Source organism: Pelobates fuscus, chromosome 12 (genome assembly GCF_036172605.1).
Source record: "Pelobates fuscus isolate aPelFus1 chromosome 12, aPelFus1.pri, whole genome shotgun sequence".
NCBI lineage: Eukaryota > Metazoa > Chordata > Amphibia > Anura > Pelobatidae > Pelobates > Pelobates fuscus.
Genome location: NC_086328.1, coordinates 38946575 through 38962741, shown reverse-complemented (window position 1 = coordinate 38962741; position 16167 = coordinate 38946575). Strand labels below are relative to the sequence as shown.

At 42.6% G+C, this 16167-nt stretch overlaps 2 protein-coding genes across 2 annotated transcripts in view; one reads left to right on the top strand and one right to left on the bottom strand.

Annotated features, from left to right (window-relative positions):
• Positions 1–16167, top strand: part of LOC134578629 (inactive hydroxysteroid dehydrogenase-like protein 1) — a 1053979-nt gene that overhangs the window by 979035 nt on the left and 58777 nt on the right. The window lies entirely within an intron of this gene.
• The window catches only part of MBTPS1 (membrane bound transcription factor peptidase, site 1), an 82516-nt gene that overhangs the window by 37575 nt on the left and 28774 nt on the right, over positions 1–16167 (bottom strand). The window contains exons 4-6 of the mRNA XM_063437608.1: positions 8464–8667; positions 7102–7212; positions 3880–3989 (exon numbers count right to left, since the gene is read on the bottom strand). Of these exons, the coding sequence (XP_063293678.1) occupies positions 3880–3989; positions 7102–7212; positions 8464–8667 (425 nt within the window). The remainder of the gene's footprint in view (positions 1–3879; positions 3990–7101; positions 7213–8463; positions 8668–16167) is intronic.

Genomic DNA, 16167 nt, shown 5'->3' with positions numbered 1-16167 from the left:
ACTCTATGGGAAAGAACAGAGGGAGAGACAATGGGGGAGGTTGGGCACATAGATGAGGCACTTGGTTCTAGGTAGGCGCCACAGTCTTTCCAAATTAAAAAAAATTTAAAAGTAGTAATAAATTCAAAAACAATTACAAAACAAGCATTTGACACCATAGGATTTTAATAGAGCTCAAGCAGCACATCTGTGGTCTAGGAGGCACAGTCCTTAACTGGTTGAAATATTTCCTCACAGGTAGATCACAGAGAGTAACCATCAGGATCAAGTTCATTGGCACCAACAGAATTGGCCTGCAGAGTTCCACAAGGATCCATCTTGTCGCCCATGCTATTCGCAATTTGCTTGCTATCACTGGAGGACATCATCAGGCACATGGCCTAAGGTATCACTGTTATGCTGATGAAACAAAACTCTACTTCTCCTTTGCTCCAGATACTACAGACCCAACATGCCACATTAACAGTTATTTAGCAGACCTCATAGAATGGATGAATGCTAGTTTGGCTAAAAAGCAGAGTTACTCTTGCTGAGGGGGACCAGGGCAAAAAAAAATATCCCATGATCACCCAACTGGCCTAGAGCTTGGAGGCTCTCAACTCATTAGTTCATCAGTGGTACGAAACCTTGGAGTGCTGATTGACTCTGGACTGGCATTTAAACAGCAAATTTCCTCCGTAATAAAATCTGCCTACTTTTATTTGAAAAATATAGGCAGGATACAACACTTAATTCCACCGGATGATATGCCAACATTAATCCATGCATGTGTGTCCTCTCCACTAGATTACCGCAATGTACTTTACTTGGGCCTCTCAGAAAAAGAACTCCATCGCCTTCAGACAGTACAAAATGCAGCAGCCAGACTACTGACCAATCAAACCCACTCCTGCCACATAACATCTGTTTCTTCACTACCTGCATTGGCTTCCAATTAATTGGCAAACATTTTAAAATCGGCCTGCTAAATTTCAAAGACAAACAATCAAGGCCCACAATATCTAAAAGAGACACCCTATATTCCATCTCGTTCACTTTGGTCAGTCAGCAAGTCCATCCTGCCAGTGCCAAAAATAAAGACAAACTCAGCCACATTGCCCCTACGTTCTGGAACTTTTTACCGCACCGTCCTTACAGACTTTAAAAAAAAAAACAAAAAAAAAAAACTGAAGACCCACCTCTTTCATCGGGCATTCAGTCTGCTCATTTCACCATCAGAAACTCCTAACCTTTATGTCTTTATATTTGTATATTTGTAAACTGCTTTGAGTCTCACAGGGAGAAAAGCTCAATAAAAATAGCAAATTATTATAAATTATTATTTGGAGGAGATTGTTACAATTACTGATTAGTGTTAGCGTATGTTAACGGATTAAGATACAATTGAGGGGTCTAGTTTAACTTGAAAGGAGAAAGACTTGCATACCTATAGAAATTCCATAACCCTCAATGCTTGTAAATGAAGAGTATCAGAGATTGGATATAATTCTTTATATTGCTTCTACTATTCCTTAGACTGCCTTTAATTATTGAAAATGTACTACCAAACGCACTGACATGGAGCTTGGCAGAGTGTAAAAGAAAAGTGGATTCGCACTTGAGGTGAAAGTGTGCGAGACATATGAAAATATGCAATGTGTATTTAATAAGAGGCCTGAATCCTTTACAGAGTGGAGTTATACATTTTCTGGTCCAAAATATAAATATTTCTGGCAAAGTGTAGGAAATAACAGCTGCGAAACACGTGGAATACGGCAAGCGTCACTTTCTCTGCCATAATTACAATTCCAAAAGTAGAAATAACACACACAGAGATTTTGGGCATTAGACTTAACAGAAACCTTAAAATGCTAAACATAAAGAATCCCCAGGATTCCTTTTAAAAAGAGAAGGGTTAAAAACTTAGTTTGCTAAACCACAAATCTTAGGGACTTCAGCAATTCTATGTCTGACATAAACTTTTAGACGTTGTAGTTGAACATAATCTCAAGACATACCTGTTTGGCAAGCCCTGAAAGTGAGAGTAGAAACATGCGACTACAGGTAAACAGCATTCATACTATCATTGTATTAAAATATAATTGGTTCATTAACATAGGTTTTTCTGATAATGCAAGGAAACTAGATCACCTGATCCAGTGATTGTACAGCCGCCAGTAGCTCTGCTATTTTGTATTACATGACCTGACAATTGCCAGCAGACAGGAAGCCATGACTAATAAAGGGGTTACTGCTGGCACCCGACTACAACGGAGACACCAAATTTCTATTTATCAACCTTTGGCTGTTAACCTATTAACCCGAACCGGTCTGCTACTAAGAGGAATTCAGTAAGCATTTCCGTAAATAAAATGTCTAAATACATTAGAATGAGAGCAAAAAAAAACAAGGTGCAAGAGAGTACTGAGGATAGACAACAGCTTTAAATAGTCCGGTGGGTTTCCGCTCAGATCCCCAGCTCATTACAAAACGAACCAGGACAATTTTCATGTCAGATGGATACCACCCAAAAGGGTGGTCCAAATCTGAAATGAAGGCCAACTCTCTCTGTACAAGAGATACAGCAACCCCAGATTCATTTCAGCCTTGTTAGGTATTGTCTATGAGGTATGACACTGTGAGCAAGGGGTCCATGTCTGGATTACCCTTTAAACTTACGAAGAGGGAAAAAAACAAAAACAAAAAAACAAACGGGGTACAAGAGATACTGAGAACGGACAACAGGACAGCTTCGGTGGGTCCCTACTCAGATCTCAAGCTAGTTTTATCTCATCTTTTGCCATTACAAAAAGAACCAGGACCATTCGTATATCGGACGGATACCACACAAAATGAGAAGTTGCATGGTGTAACTTTTGACCTCCCAGCTAATTAGCGTGACCACTGCCAGATGTTTTCAAATCAAACACAAGTGGAAAAATAAAAAGATCACAAATTAGTTACTGAAATGGTAAACACATGTAATAAATGTTTCAAATCTGTTCAAGTTTTGAGATCAGCCAGCCTAGACAAATGATGGAAATATAAATTATTTAGTTGATTTTAAAGTAGATTTAGCAATGAAGCTTTTATGTGGTTAAACTCTTTAGTCCAGATGTATCAACCCTTGTGTGATAGACTTTTTAAGTCTACACCCATTCAATTAAAGGACCACTAAATCACTACATTGTGTTGTAGTGGGTATGGTGCCTGGAATGCCCTCATACCATCTCCCCTATTTTAAGTACCGTCTCCCCATTTTAGAACAATCTGACATCTTATCTGGGGCCAGTTGGGCACTGCATTCCTCCTTCTTTGAAATATATCAAATAATGCGAATAATGCTAGGAGCTACTTTGCCTTATGCATTTTTCTTTTGGTTTAAAAAAAGGTAGAGCTACCACTGCCACAGTGGCTGCAAAGAACAGGTTCAAGTAAGTAAACTCATCTGTCATAAACTCATCTGTCCTGCACTCCAAGCAGCAGGGGACTTTGAAAAATACGCAAAGATCCCAGAAGGTGACAGAACCACGTTTATATATCAAAGTACTTAATATTTAAGGAAAAAAATCCCATCGATTAAATCAGGCATAAACAATAATGAAGAAAAAAAAAAAAAAGTAAAAAGTTACAATTAAAAATGTGTTTATTACAGATAGCCAACAGCATGAACACCAAATACTTCTTTCAGAAAGGCACAATGTAGGGTGTTACCATTTCCTGTCATAGGTCAGCTTTGGAAACTGCACGTTCAAGAAGTTAATGTTTATTATCTCAAGAGTGGGAAGAGTAAGGAAGCACAGATCTAGATATGGGAAGTACTACGTGCAATGTCCAGAATGCGAAGTACACAGCAAAAACACCCAGCCTAAATGTGCACACGTGTATGAATGGAAATACCTGATTATTTGTGAAAACCCTGTAGATGTGCAGCTCGGAGTCTGGAGCAAATCCTTGGCACTCTCTCATGCTGGCAATGACACCTGCCACAAAGGTTCCATGCCCCAGGCCTAGACAAAATGGAAACATTAATAGAAAAACTGCAGAGAAGACAATTTGAACAGGTCACAGAAACATAATGTGTTCCCTAAATAAGTACAGTATGAGCAACATTTTAACCAAACGTAAACAAAAGGCATCCAGGCCAACAACATAATCTAATATAATCAGGGAAGAGCACAGGATATTACTTGTGTCTCACTGTGAACAGGACTGTGAGGAGGAGGGTGTTTGTCTACTTTTATTAAATGTATACAGTGCATCAGCCTTTACACTGAAGATAAAAATGTCCACAGTAATCTGTCTCCAGTAATTTTATTGTGTTAAAGAGACAGTACAGTTTTATTCTCTAAAGTGTGAATCGCCAGGAATTCATATTGAATTACCGAATTTAGGCCATCGTAGCCAAACTAAAAATGTAGCTTTGTATTTATTAAGCACATAGATAATGCAGGAATAAAAAAAAAAAGAATTCTAGGAAACTGTATACTTAAATTATCTCAGAGAAATGATGCACATTTTTGAGAATATATAAGGCATTGGAGTAGCAGAGCTATAACAGAGTAAGGTTTATACGATATTTGCACAACACCTTGGGAAATGACAGGTTAACTAAAGGACCAAGCTTAGCAAAAAGCACTTTGTAAAGGATACCTGAAAACTATATTTTAATATAATCATTTAATCAAGTTTTGAAATTAAATCTATTTTTACAAGAAATCTAGGTGTATAAATTCGAAAAACTCAACCCCCTAACTTTAGTATGTAACAGAATTCTTCAGCCATATAAAAACATCTTGAGTCAGATGGAGTTTGAAAACCGAGGGAATTGGGGACACACACAGAATTTGCATTTCTCAGCAGGGGTGTTGCTGTAAATTTTATATAAAATACAGAATAAAGGAACAGCACACAAAGATACGGTCTCGAATTTTACAAAGCTTTAAATCACCTATATCCTACGAAATAACCAGTATATGGCCATATCGTTTTAAGCCCACTACCATGACACAGTACCCAAATATCCATAGAGTTGAAATACAACCTGAGGAATATATCCAAAATTGGAATATTTTGGATATATTCCTCAGATTGTATTTCAACTCTATGTCTATTTGAATGTGGTTTCCACTTTGTTGCTATTTGTTTTCTACTTTGGGTGTTAGTGAGGTTCACCTGGAACCATTTTCAATTTAGCAGATTTATTGCTTGTGGTTAGTGGGTATACTACTGTTTTGTCAGTACCCAAATATCGGTGGGTTCTACACCGATTTTAACATGGGAGACAAACAACTACTTAGATACTGCCAGCGCTAAATTAATATAACTAAAGTACATTCAATTAATCCATTAAGTATTGTAAATATAGATCATACAAAATTAAAAACAATAAAGTGCCATAACTAGAGAATTAAAGGGACAGTACTTTACTATATATTAACAATGCATAAAATTAAATCTGCTATATAACAAATACATATTTGATCTGTGGTCACCTCCATATGGGAGGGGTGGGGGGATGGAAGATGGTGGTTGTGCTCATTTTAAAGGGAAATGATAATGCCAGGAAAACATAGTTGCTCCCTAAGGTGCCTCTGTCAAGCCCCCCCACTCCCTCCACTCGCATTACCGGTAGTACTGTCCCCATAGGAAAGTATTATACAATGCTTGACTGTGGGGTTTTGGGCGCAGGTGTTTGGTGACCAAAAGTTTAATAAAAACTGCAATAATTAGTTTTTCAGGGTTTAAGCTGCACTGTCATAGCCGCATCAGTTTTTTTTTGTGTTTTTTTGTTTTTTAAACCCCCCTCCCGACTCCACTACATCCACTTGCCCCTTTAGTCACCCCAAATGCCCCTAAACCCCCATATTTCCTATTTTGTAATCTTTATTTTGTGACCGGGCCTAGGTCCTGGGCGCTGCCATCTTTGTGTGGGCAGATGAAGGCCCTGTGGGACACGTCATCTGCCCACACTAGATAGAGCTGTAAAATCCACGCGCATGCCCAGTTAAACACTGGGGCATTCGCTATTGTCCGAAATTCAGACGGGAATTTCATCCAAAAGATAGAAATTTCAGATGAACAAACACTGAATGTGGATATATCAAATATATCTTATGAGGAATTTACAGTGTGAAAAGAGGGGGCAGAGTAACATTGTAGAAAGCTAAACTAAAAAGATTTTAAAAATGAACATAAGCCAAATATACGCAAGTTGTGCTTGTGCCAGAAGTGTTATTCTAAATAGATCTAAATAGATGTTATTTATAGCAAATGTGGCTTAAACATTGCATAGATAAAATGTTTTGGGTCATGTTACCAATACATTATGTGAGTCAAACTGCTAAATATATTGGAAAGTATTATTTTATTCAAAAATTCGTCTTTAGTGCAGGGTAGTCCATACAGAGACACAGACTACAAAAATGGAGGTACAAAAAAGGAGACAGGACCGCATCAAAAGTCCCAAAGAGCGTTAAAAAGCAAGGAACTGTGGGACTGGATTCCAGGATGACATATTAAAACAACTGTCAAACGCCCCATCCAAAATGAGTATTTTATAAAAACAAATCTTTATTAAATACTCACATTTGCTGGAATTTCACTAAAGCAGTCAAAAGATATACTAAGACAAAGTAGGGACTACTTTGCATTAGTATTTTTTCATGTGTTTGAAAAAGCGTGACATAAGCCGGAGCTATCTTTTGTAAAGCCTTGTCAAGCCCTCAGCCCGTCACCAGAGACAGCTGGAGGGGAGGAGGGGGAGGGGGAGGGAAGGCTCAGATCCCATGGGATCCTCCACAGACATCAGTGTTGCAGTCTCGCGCATGTGCAAGAATACTGTGCTGAACTCCTCGCAGCTGATGCCAGGAAGAAAACGGTGGCGGCTACGAGGGACAGGTTCTGATAAGTATAACTCACCTTTCCCTACAGACCTAAGCCACCGCTAATACATAGACTTACAACACATTAAAAGGTACATAATTCTTCTTCACTTTCATACCAGAGGATAATAAGGGTAACAATGTTTCCAACAACAAACAATTTGCTCACATTAAGAAGTCTTGTCAAGAGAAATATATATTTCTTTTGGCAGTCCACCACTTCTACAATCTTGCTTACCATCATCCAAGGTCTTCTCGTTGGTCCAGTTGGTCCGTTCTTTGACATTTTTGAAGTGTGGATGCTTTTCGCTTAATCCAGTGTCAAAAACAGCAACTTTGACATTGCTACCTGTGTAAAGAGAACACACATATTCAGGAAAGCAAAAGAACAAAGTAGGAACATTAAAAGTGGGTGGGAGGCATTTAATAGGCTTTGAACCTACTTAACACAGTGGGTTTTGCATGCCTAGTAATATTTCAGATTCTGGGAAGACTTCTGCTAGCTTTCTGTTAGAGGAAATCCAGGTAACCCTGGACATAAAAGGTAGTGCAGATACTAAATTAAAAAATACTGTCTTTGATTTAATAGTTTTCTGTGAGGTTAGAAATGGTTGGCTCTGGAGTTGCTTACTCCAGATACCTACCAAAAAAGGGCACTTTACCAGCATGTGGCCACAGCCAACTCAAATCCTCTGAAAAGGTTAATCTGACCGCAAATTAGGTTTGACTATATTCGTTTATGGGCAAATTACTAGTTTTTTGGATTTGTGTGGCGGGGAGGAAAAGACATAGGAAAAAAACAAAAGAAGCAGAGGGGACCATTATATTCATAGCTTAACATTCATGTATAGACTGTAAGCTTGTTTGAGCAGGGTCCTCTTCAACCTATTGTTCCTGTAAGCTTTCTTGTAATTGTCCTATTTATAGTTACATCCTCCCTCTCATAATATTGTAAAGCGCTACGGAATCTGTTGGCGCTATATAAATGGCAATAATAATAATAATGTACATCAGAGCTTAAAGGAACACTCTACCTCCAAAACAACTTGATCCCAATGAATTTGTTTTAGAGACTGGAATTCCTAGACACGGTCTAGTTTTTAAAACCCTTTAACGCCTAAGTATGTGCCCTGGTGCCCTTCCACACTGTCTTCTGCCTCCTCTGCTCGGCTGCTGTCTGAGAGCAGGAAGGAAAGAAGTGGGCGTTGGTGACAGGCTGAAACCATCTACTGACACTCTAGGGCTACCATCAGCCATCCATTGTAATTAACAGAATGGCTTATCATCTTAAGGTAAGACACTGCCCAGGATATCCAGGAAACAAAACAATTTTATAGGGATAAAGTCATTTTAAGGGTGGAGTGCTCATTTAAAATAACATTTTTAAACTTTCTTTATAAGAAAGAAGGGAGCAGCTATTTTTTTTCAATGAAAATAAAATTAAAAATACAAGTTGTAGGAACAGACAGGCCTACTGTTTTTTAATGTTTGTTGTCAGTTAGGCACAGCCTGCCTCAAAAAAATAAATTAAAAAAAAGTAGAAAGAATAACTACTCCTATAATTGTAGATTAGTAAACTGCATGCAGCAGGACGAAATACCTGTGTACCCCAACTGCCATAACACATCGGCTTGGAGAGTTTGAGCCACCTGACGTGGGATTGCTCTGAGGAGTCGTCGGCTGGAATGTCTCCCTGTTGCATGCCAAAATCCTGAGCCTAAAGACAGGCTTGTCCTCCTGAGCGGACGGGAAGACTGCCATTTTTGGCTCCACTTTGTCTCGTTGCAAGGGGTAAGAGGATCACCTATTAAGAGAAAAAGAAAAAAATTCAGACACATAGGAGAGTTGATACTTAAAGGATAATGCACAATCCTTAGCCAAGTTATTATGGCAGCTGACTTCTCACTTTATACAAGTACACAAGAAAAAAAAAAAAGATATTAAAAAGGGATACTAGGCTTGGTAACCCCTTCATCTCACTGAAGTGGGCATGTTGCCTGGAATATCCGGAGTTTATGTCGAGATGCCGACTCATGCAGCGTGGCATTTTGCTGTGCATGCGCAATAGCCTCCCAATGCTTTCCTATCTGAAATTATGGAATTGGCAGAGGTCATCAAGTTTACGGACTTTAACCACGAAGGGAGCCAGGGCCAGCAGTGGCGAGGCTGGCACGGTGTGGGCAAAAAAAATAAAATAAATAAAGTGAGAAAAAGCACCTTTTCAGTACAAAGAGATGGGGGGGATCCATTTTGTTATTTTACCACTACAGTGTTGTGAAGAATACATGTTTGTGTTCCTGACACTGTAGTGTTCCTTTAATGGAGTGGTGTTGGTGTACAGATCATGCCCATGCAGGCTCACTGCTCAACTATCTGCCATTTAGGAGTTAAACCACTTTGTTTATGCAGTCTTAGCCACAACACACCTGCATGTGACCTACACAGTCTCCCTGCACATTTTCTGTAATGAGAAATCTAAAGTTTAAACTTCCTTTATTGCAGTCTTAATTTTTAAATTTAACTCCTGCTTTGTTGCGACAGGCAAAAGTATGATTCCTTTAGTAACGTTTTGCTGCAATGAATCAAGAGTCAGCACCTAATACAATTGATTGTACATATAAAATAAATGGGGGAAAATTAGCTTCATACATTTGCCATTATCTATCACATATAGTTCCCCTTCATTTAAATGTTTCCCGCATAAAGCAAAAAGGAAATTACTGGCCAAGAGGAAATTGTGTTTGACTTATTTGAGCAGTAGTGGTTATGGTGCACAGATGCTTTTCTCAGACAATGTAAAATATTAGTTTCTGAAAAGGTTTCTCTCTCATATAGACAGCCACTAGAGACACTTCTTTAGAACCTTCCATTTTTAAAAGACTTCACGTTTAGCTTAATCACGCTAAGTATGATGATGCTGAACATCACTATATTGGCACATAGTAGCTATTGTTGCGCATGCACAGTGCCCTCAATACTTTTCTACAAACCACCAGATTGGCCAAAAGTCAGCAGGATTGAAGAGTTCACTGGAGCAGAATCAGGAACAGTTCGGTATCTTTTCCGCACTGGAATAATAGTAAGTTTTAGATCTTTTTTGAAATTAGATATACATTTATAAGTAAATTCTATTGGGATTTGATTACTGCCTAATTTTAGTTTTTATTACAACACCTCCTTTGAATGATGTTTTAACATGAGAAACACAGCTGAAGTGCAACAACTTTGGCCACTTCCTGGCATCACAGCAAGTTCACTACATTAAATTGAGCAGTTATCCAGTCCAACCGCTAATTCCCCTGCACCTTCTTGTTTCCACTCCCAACTACTGTATAACATTTAGATTCAAAGGGGATGACCCAAGGTGTAATGCACTTGTGTAATGCACTTATGAAACAATACTGGCTAGTAACATTGTAATAACGGAGCAATACCAAACAGTGGGTATGTTGAGGATGTCTGTTCTTTTAGGAACTTTCTTGAGTTAAAGGGATATTGAAGTGGTGTGGGTACAGTAAAACATTGCAGTGCTAAGACATCCTATAGTAGAAGGGGGGAGAGAGGGAGGCAGAATGAACTTTAGTGCAAGGAATACAGCTGTGTTTTCCTAGCACTATATTATCCATTTAAGTCTTCCAGCTGAAGTGGTAGATGTTAACACAGCAAGTTTAAGCATGCGTGGGATAGGCATAAGGCTATCCTGACTATAAGATACTAATGAAAGCATTTAGAAAATTGGGCAGACTAGATGGGCTTTTAATCTGCCGTTACATTCTATGTTTCCATGTTTAAAGGACCACTATAGTGCCAGGAAAACACACTCTTTTTCCTGGCACTATAGTACCCTGAGGGTGCCCTCACCCTCAGGGACCCCCTCCCGCCGGGCTCGATGGTGAGGAAGGGGTTAAAACTTACCTTTATTCCAGCGCCGGGCGGGGAGCTCTCCTCCTCCTCTCCGCCCTTTCGGCTGAATGCGCATGCGCGGCAAGAGCTGCGCGCGCATTCAGCCGGTCTCATAGGAAAGCATTTACAATGCTTTCCTATGGACGCTTGCGTGCTCGCACTGATTTTCACAGTGAGAATCACGCAAGCGCCTCTAGCGGCTGTCAGTGAGAAAGCCACTAGAGGATTTGGAGGCTGGATTAACCCTATTATAAACATAGCAGTTTCCCTGAAACTGCTATGTTTATAAAAAAAAAAAAATAAAAAAAAAAGGGTTAATCCTAGAGGGACCTGGCACCCAGACCACTTCATTAAGCTGAAGTGGTCTGGGTGCCTAGAGTGGTCCTTTAAGTCATTTTACAGTTTTAGTACTGGAATAACCTGGCACGTAAGACACATAGCTGCATATAGACCTGCATTATTGTCACATCTATACTATCCTAGTTTTATTAAGTCTCTATCCACGTACAAATAATTCAAAAGTAAAGGAGTGCTGGTTTAAAGATAAGTTATCAAAGCAAAAATACGGGGATTACATTTCTTTCCCCTACCGCGATTCCCAACTCTCACCGAAAATCAGTTTGAAATGTTGGAAACACAGAATCATAAAGTAGAATATTGATCCTAGATAATAAAAACTGCACTAAACAGATAGAATGGGAATATATAAAAAGTCGAATAGCCATAAAAGACGAATAGCACAAGGCTGAGTAAAGTCCAAACATTTTTGAATTCCTTTAGTGTGTAATCAAACGGGAGGGACAGCGTATGCTGTATAAACTTTCTAGGTCACTGATGGCTAGAATAACAAGCCCTATGCTGTCTGGGCAAATGGAAAATACAGTCAATCAATACAAGCAGTGCCAAGGTTGGCCATTGCGGTTTCACCAGTGACACTTTGGGCACTAAAACAATTTTACTGCACTTTAAGTTTTTGCCTCATTTACATTTTATTTTTGTATGCTTAAATATGGATGTGTTTTGCTATGATACAATAAGTTTTGCAGCATTCTGCACTATATATCGGCCTCATTAAAGGAACACTATAGTCACCTAAATTACTTTAGCTAAATAAAGCAGTTTTAGTGTATAGATCATTCCCCTGCAATTTCACTGCTCAATTCACTGTCATTTAGGAGTTAAATCACTTTGTTTCTGTTTATGAAGTCCTAGCCACACCTCCCTTGGCTTGACAGAGCCTGCATGAAAAACAAAACAAAACAAAAAACTTTCAAACAAATGTAATTTACCTTAAATAATTGTATCTCAATCTCTAAATTGAACTTTAATCACACACAGGAGGCTTTTGCAGGGTCTAGCAAACTATTAACATAGCAGGGGATAAGAAAATCTTAATTAAACAGAACTTAGCAATAAAGAAAGCCTAAATAGGGCTCTCTTTACAGGAAGTGTTTATGGAAGGCTGTGCAAGTCACATGCAGGGAGGTGTGACTAGGGTTCATAAACAAAGGGATTTAACTCCTAAATGGCAGAGGATTGAGCAGTGAGGCTGCAGGGGCATGTTCTATACACCAAAACTGCCTCATTAAGCTAAAGTTGTTCAGGTGACTATAGTGTCCCTTTAAGCATGATCCCCATTCTATCATATATTCTGTCTTAGCTCAGTGCATTCCAGCTCAGCCACTGACAGCACAGAACACTGAGCTGATCTCTAGGGAGGCAAGCAAGGAGTCTGAATTGCAAAGAGAGGACACCTAGGCTGAGATGCAAGTATTTCACTAGATCTGTTCTGTCCCTATGTTTGAGTTACTGATATTACTGGCACTTTCAAAGCCCAGTGTTGTGTGTGCACCAGGCTGTAAAACAACCGTTCAGCAGACACACGCAGATAATGATTTATAATTATTAACAGCATTCCATCTGCTATTGCAAATTGAAATGCCAGTTCTAATTATAAAGTTTTCCTTTCCGGCCCCCGCCTGTCCGTTCTGATTGCAAGGAGAGGAAGGTCTGCATGGAGGAAAGGATACCGGGGGCCCCCAAGAGCTGCACAATCTGAGAAATCTGCAATCCCTGTCTCTGTCTGTGTGTGTGTATGGAGAATGTCTGTGATCCTGGTCTGTGTGTGTATAGAGAATGTCAGGAGGATGAGTGTGATCCCTGTCTCTGTGTATGAAGGATGTGTATGATCCCGATCTGTGTGGGGGGGGTAGGTGGTGTGTGTGTATGGAGGATGTGTGTGATCCTGATCTGTGGGTGGGTGAGTGTGTAGGATGTGTGTGATCCCCGTCTGTGTGCGTGTGTGTGATCCCCGTCTGTGTGTGTGTGTGTGTGTGTGTGTGTGTGCGTGGAGGATGTGTGTGATCCCCGTCTGTGTGTGTGTGTGTGCGTGGAGGATGTGTGTGATCCCCGTCTGTGTGTGTGTGTGTGCGTGGAGGATGTGTGTGATCCCCGTCTGTGTGTGTGTGGAGGATGTGTGTGATCCCCGTCTGTGTGTGTGTGTGTGTGTGTGTGCGTGGAGGATGTGTGTGATCCCCGTCTGTGTGTGTGTGTGTGCGTGGAGGATGTGTGTGATCCCCGTCTGTGTGTGTGTGTGTGCGTGGAGGATGTGTGTGATCCCCGTCTGTGTGTGTGTGTGTGCGTGGAGGATGTGTGTGATCCCCGTCTGTGTGTGTGTGTGTGCGTGGAGGATGTGTGTGATCCCCGTCTGTGTGTGTGTGTGCGTGGAGGATGTGTGTGATCCCCGTCTGTGTGTGTGTGCGCGTGGAGGATGTGTGTGATCCCCGTCTGTGTGTGTGTGTGCGCGTGGAGGATGTGTGTGATCTCCGTCTGTGTGTGTGTGATCTCCGTCTGTGTGTGTGCGCGTGTGCGTGGAGGATGTGTGTGATCCCCGTCTGTGTGTGTGTGTGTGATCCCCGTCTGTGTGTGTGTGATCCCCGTCTGTGTGTGTGTGTGATCCCCGTCTGTGTGTGTGTGTGATCCCCGTCTGTGTGTGTGTGATCCCCGTCTGTGTGTGTGTGATCCCCGTCTGTGTGTGTGTGTGATCCCCGTCTGTGTGTGTGTGATCCCCGTCTGTGTGTGTGTGATCCCCGTCTGTGTGTGTGTGTGTGTGTGTGTGTGTGGAGGATGTGTGTGAACCCCGTCTGTGTGTGTGTGTGTGTGTGATCCCCGTCTGTGTGTGTGTGTGTGATCCCCGTCTGTGTGTGTGTGATCCCCGTCTGTGTGTGTGTGTGTGATCCCCGTCTGTGTGTGTGTGTGTGATCCCCGTCTGTGTGTGTGTGTGTGATCCCCGTCTGTGTGTGTGTGTGTGATCCCCGTCTGTGTGTGTGTGTGTGATCCCCGTCTGTGTGTGTGTGTGTGATCCCCGTCTGTGTGTGTGTGTGTGATCCCCGTCTGTGTGTGTGTGTGATCCCCGTCTGTGTGTGTGTGTGTGTGATCCCCATCTGTGTGTGTGTGTGTGTGTGATCCCCGTCTGTGTGTGTGTGTGTGTGTGATCCCCGTCTGTGTGTGTGTGTGTGTGATCCCCGTCTGTGTGTGTGTGTGTGTGTGATCCCCGTCTGTGTGTGTGTGTGTGTGTGTGTGATCCCCGTCTGTGTGTGTGTGTGTGTGATCCCCGTCTGTGTGTGTGTGTGTGTGTGTGTGTGTGTGATCCCCGTCTGTGTGTGTGTGTGTGATCCCCGTCTGTGTGTGTGTGTGTGATCCCCGTCTGTGTGTGTGTGTGTGATCCCCGTCTGTGTGTGTGTGATCCCCGTCTGTGTGTGTGTGTGTGTGATCCCCGTCTGTGTGTGTGTGTGTGTGTGTGTGTGTGATCCCCGTCTGTGTGTGTGTGTGTGTGTGATCCCCGTCTGTGTGTGTGTGTGTGTGTGTGATCCCCGTCTGTGTGTGTGTGTGTGTGATCCCCGTCTGTGTGTGTGTGTGTGTGTGATCCCCGTCTGTGTGTGTGTGTGTGATCCCCGTCTGTGTGTGTGTGATCCCCGTCTGTGTGTGTGTGTGTGTGATCCCCGTCTGTGTGTGTGTGTGTGTGATCCCCGTCTGTGTGTGTGTGTGTGTGATCCCCGTCTGTGTGTGTGTGTGTGTGTGTGATCCCCGTCTGTGTGTGTGTGTGTGTGTGTGATCCCCGTCTGTGTGTGTGTGTGTGATCCCCGTCTGTGTGTGTGTGTGTGTGATCCCCGTCTGTGTGTGTGTGTGTGTGATCCCCGTCTGTGTGTGTGTGTGTGATCCCCGTCTGTGTGTGTGTGATCCCCGTCTGTGTGTGTGTGTGTGATCCCCGTCTGTGTGTGTGTGTGTGATCCCCGTCTGTGTGTGTGTGTGTGATCCCCGTCTGTGTGTGTGTGATCCCCGTCTGTGTGTGTGTGTGATTGGAGGATGTGTGTGATCCCCGTCTGTGTGTGTGTGCGTGGAGGATGTGTGTGATCCCCGTCTGTGTGTGTGTGCGTGGAGGATGTGTGTGTGATCCCCGTGTGTGTGTGTGCATGCGTGGAGGATGTGTGTGATCCCCGTGTGTGTGTGTGTGTGTGTGATCCCCGTCTGTGTGTGTGTGTGATCCCCGTCTGTGTGTGTGTGGAGGATGTGTGTGATCCCCGTCTGTGTGTGTGTGTGTGTGTGTGCGTGTGTGTGTGTGTGGAGGATGTGTGTGATCCCCGTCTGTGTGTGTGTGTGTGTGTGATCCCCGTCTGTGTGTGTGTGATCCCCGTCTGTGTGTGTGTGTGTGATCCCCGTCTGTGTGTGTGTGTGTGTGATCCCCGTCTGTGTGTGTGTGTGTGATCCCCGTCTGTGTGTGTGTGTGTGTGTGTGTGTGTGTGTGCGCGTGTGTGCGTGGAGGATGTGTGTGATCCCGTCTGTGTGTGTGTGATCCCCGTGTGTGTGTGTGTGCGTGTGCGTGGAGGATGTGTGTGTGTGCGTGGAGGATGTGTGTGATCCCCGTCTGTGTGTGTGTGTGTGTGTGCGCGTGTGCGTGGAGGATGTGTGATCCCCGTCTGTGTGTGTGTGTGTGTGTGTGCGCGTGTGCGTGGAGGATGTGTGATCCCCGTCTGTGTGTGTGTGTGTGTGTGTGTGTGTGTGTGCGTGGAGGATGTGTGTGATCCCCGTGTGTGTGTGTGCGTGGAGGATGTGTGATCCCCGTCTGTGTGTGTGTGTGTGTGGAGGATGTGTGATCCCCGTCTGTGTGTGTGTGTGTGTGCGTGCAGTATGTGTGTGATCCCCGTCTGTGTGTGTGCGCGTGTGGAGGATGTGTGTGATCCCCGTCTGTGTGTGTGTGTGTGATCCCCGTCTGTGTGTGTGTGTGCGTGTGCGTGCAGGATGTGTGTGATCCCCGTCTGTGTGTGTGCGTGTAGGATGTGTGTGTGTGTGTGTGTGTGTGTGTGTGTGTGTGTGTGTGTGCGCGCGCGTGGAGGATGTGTGT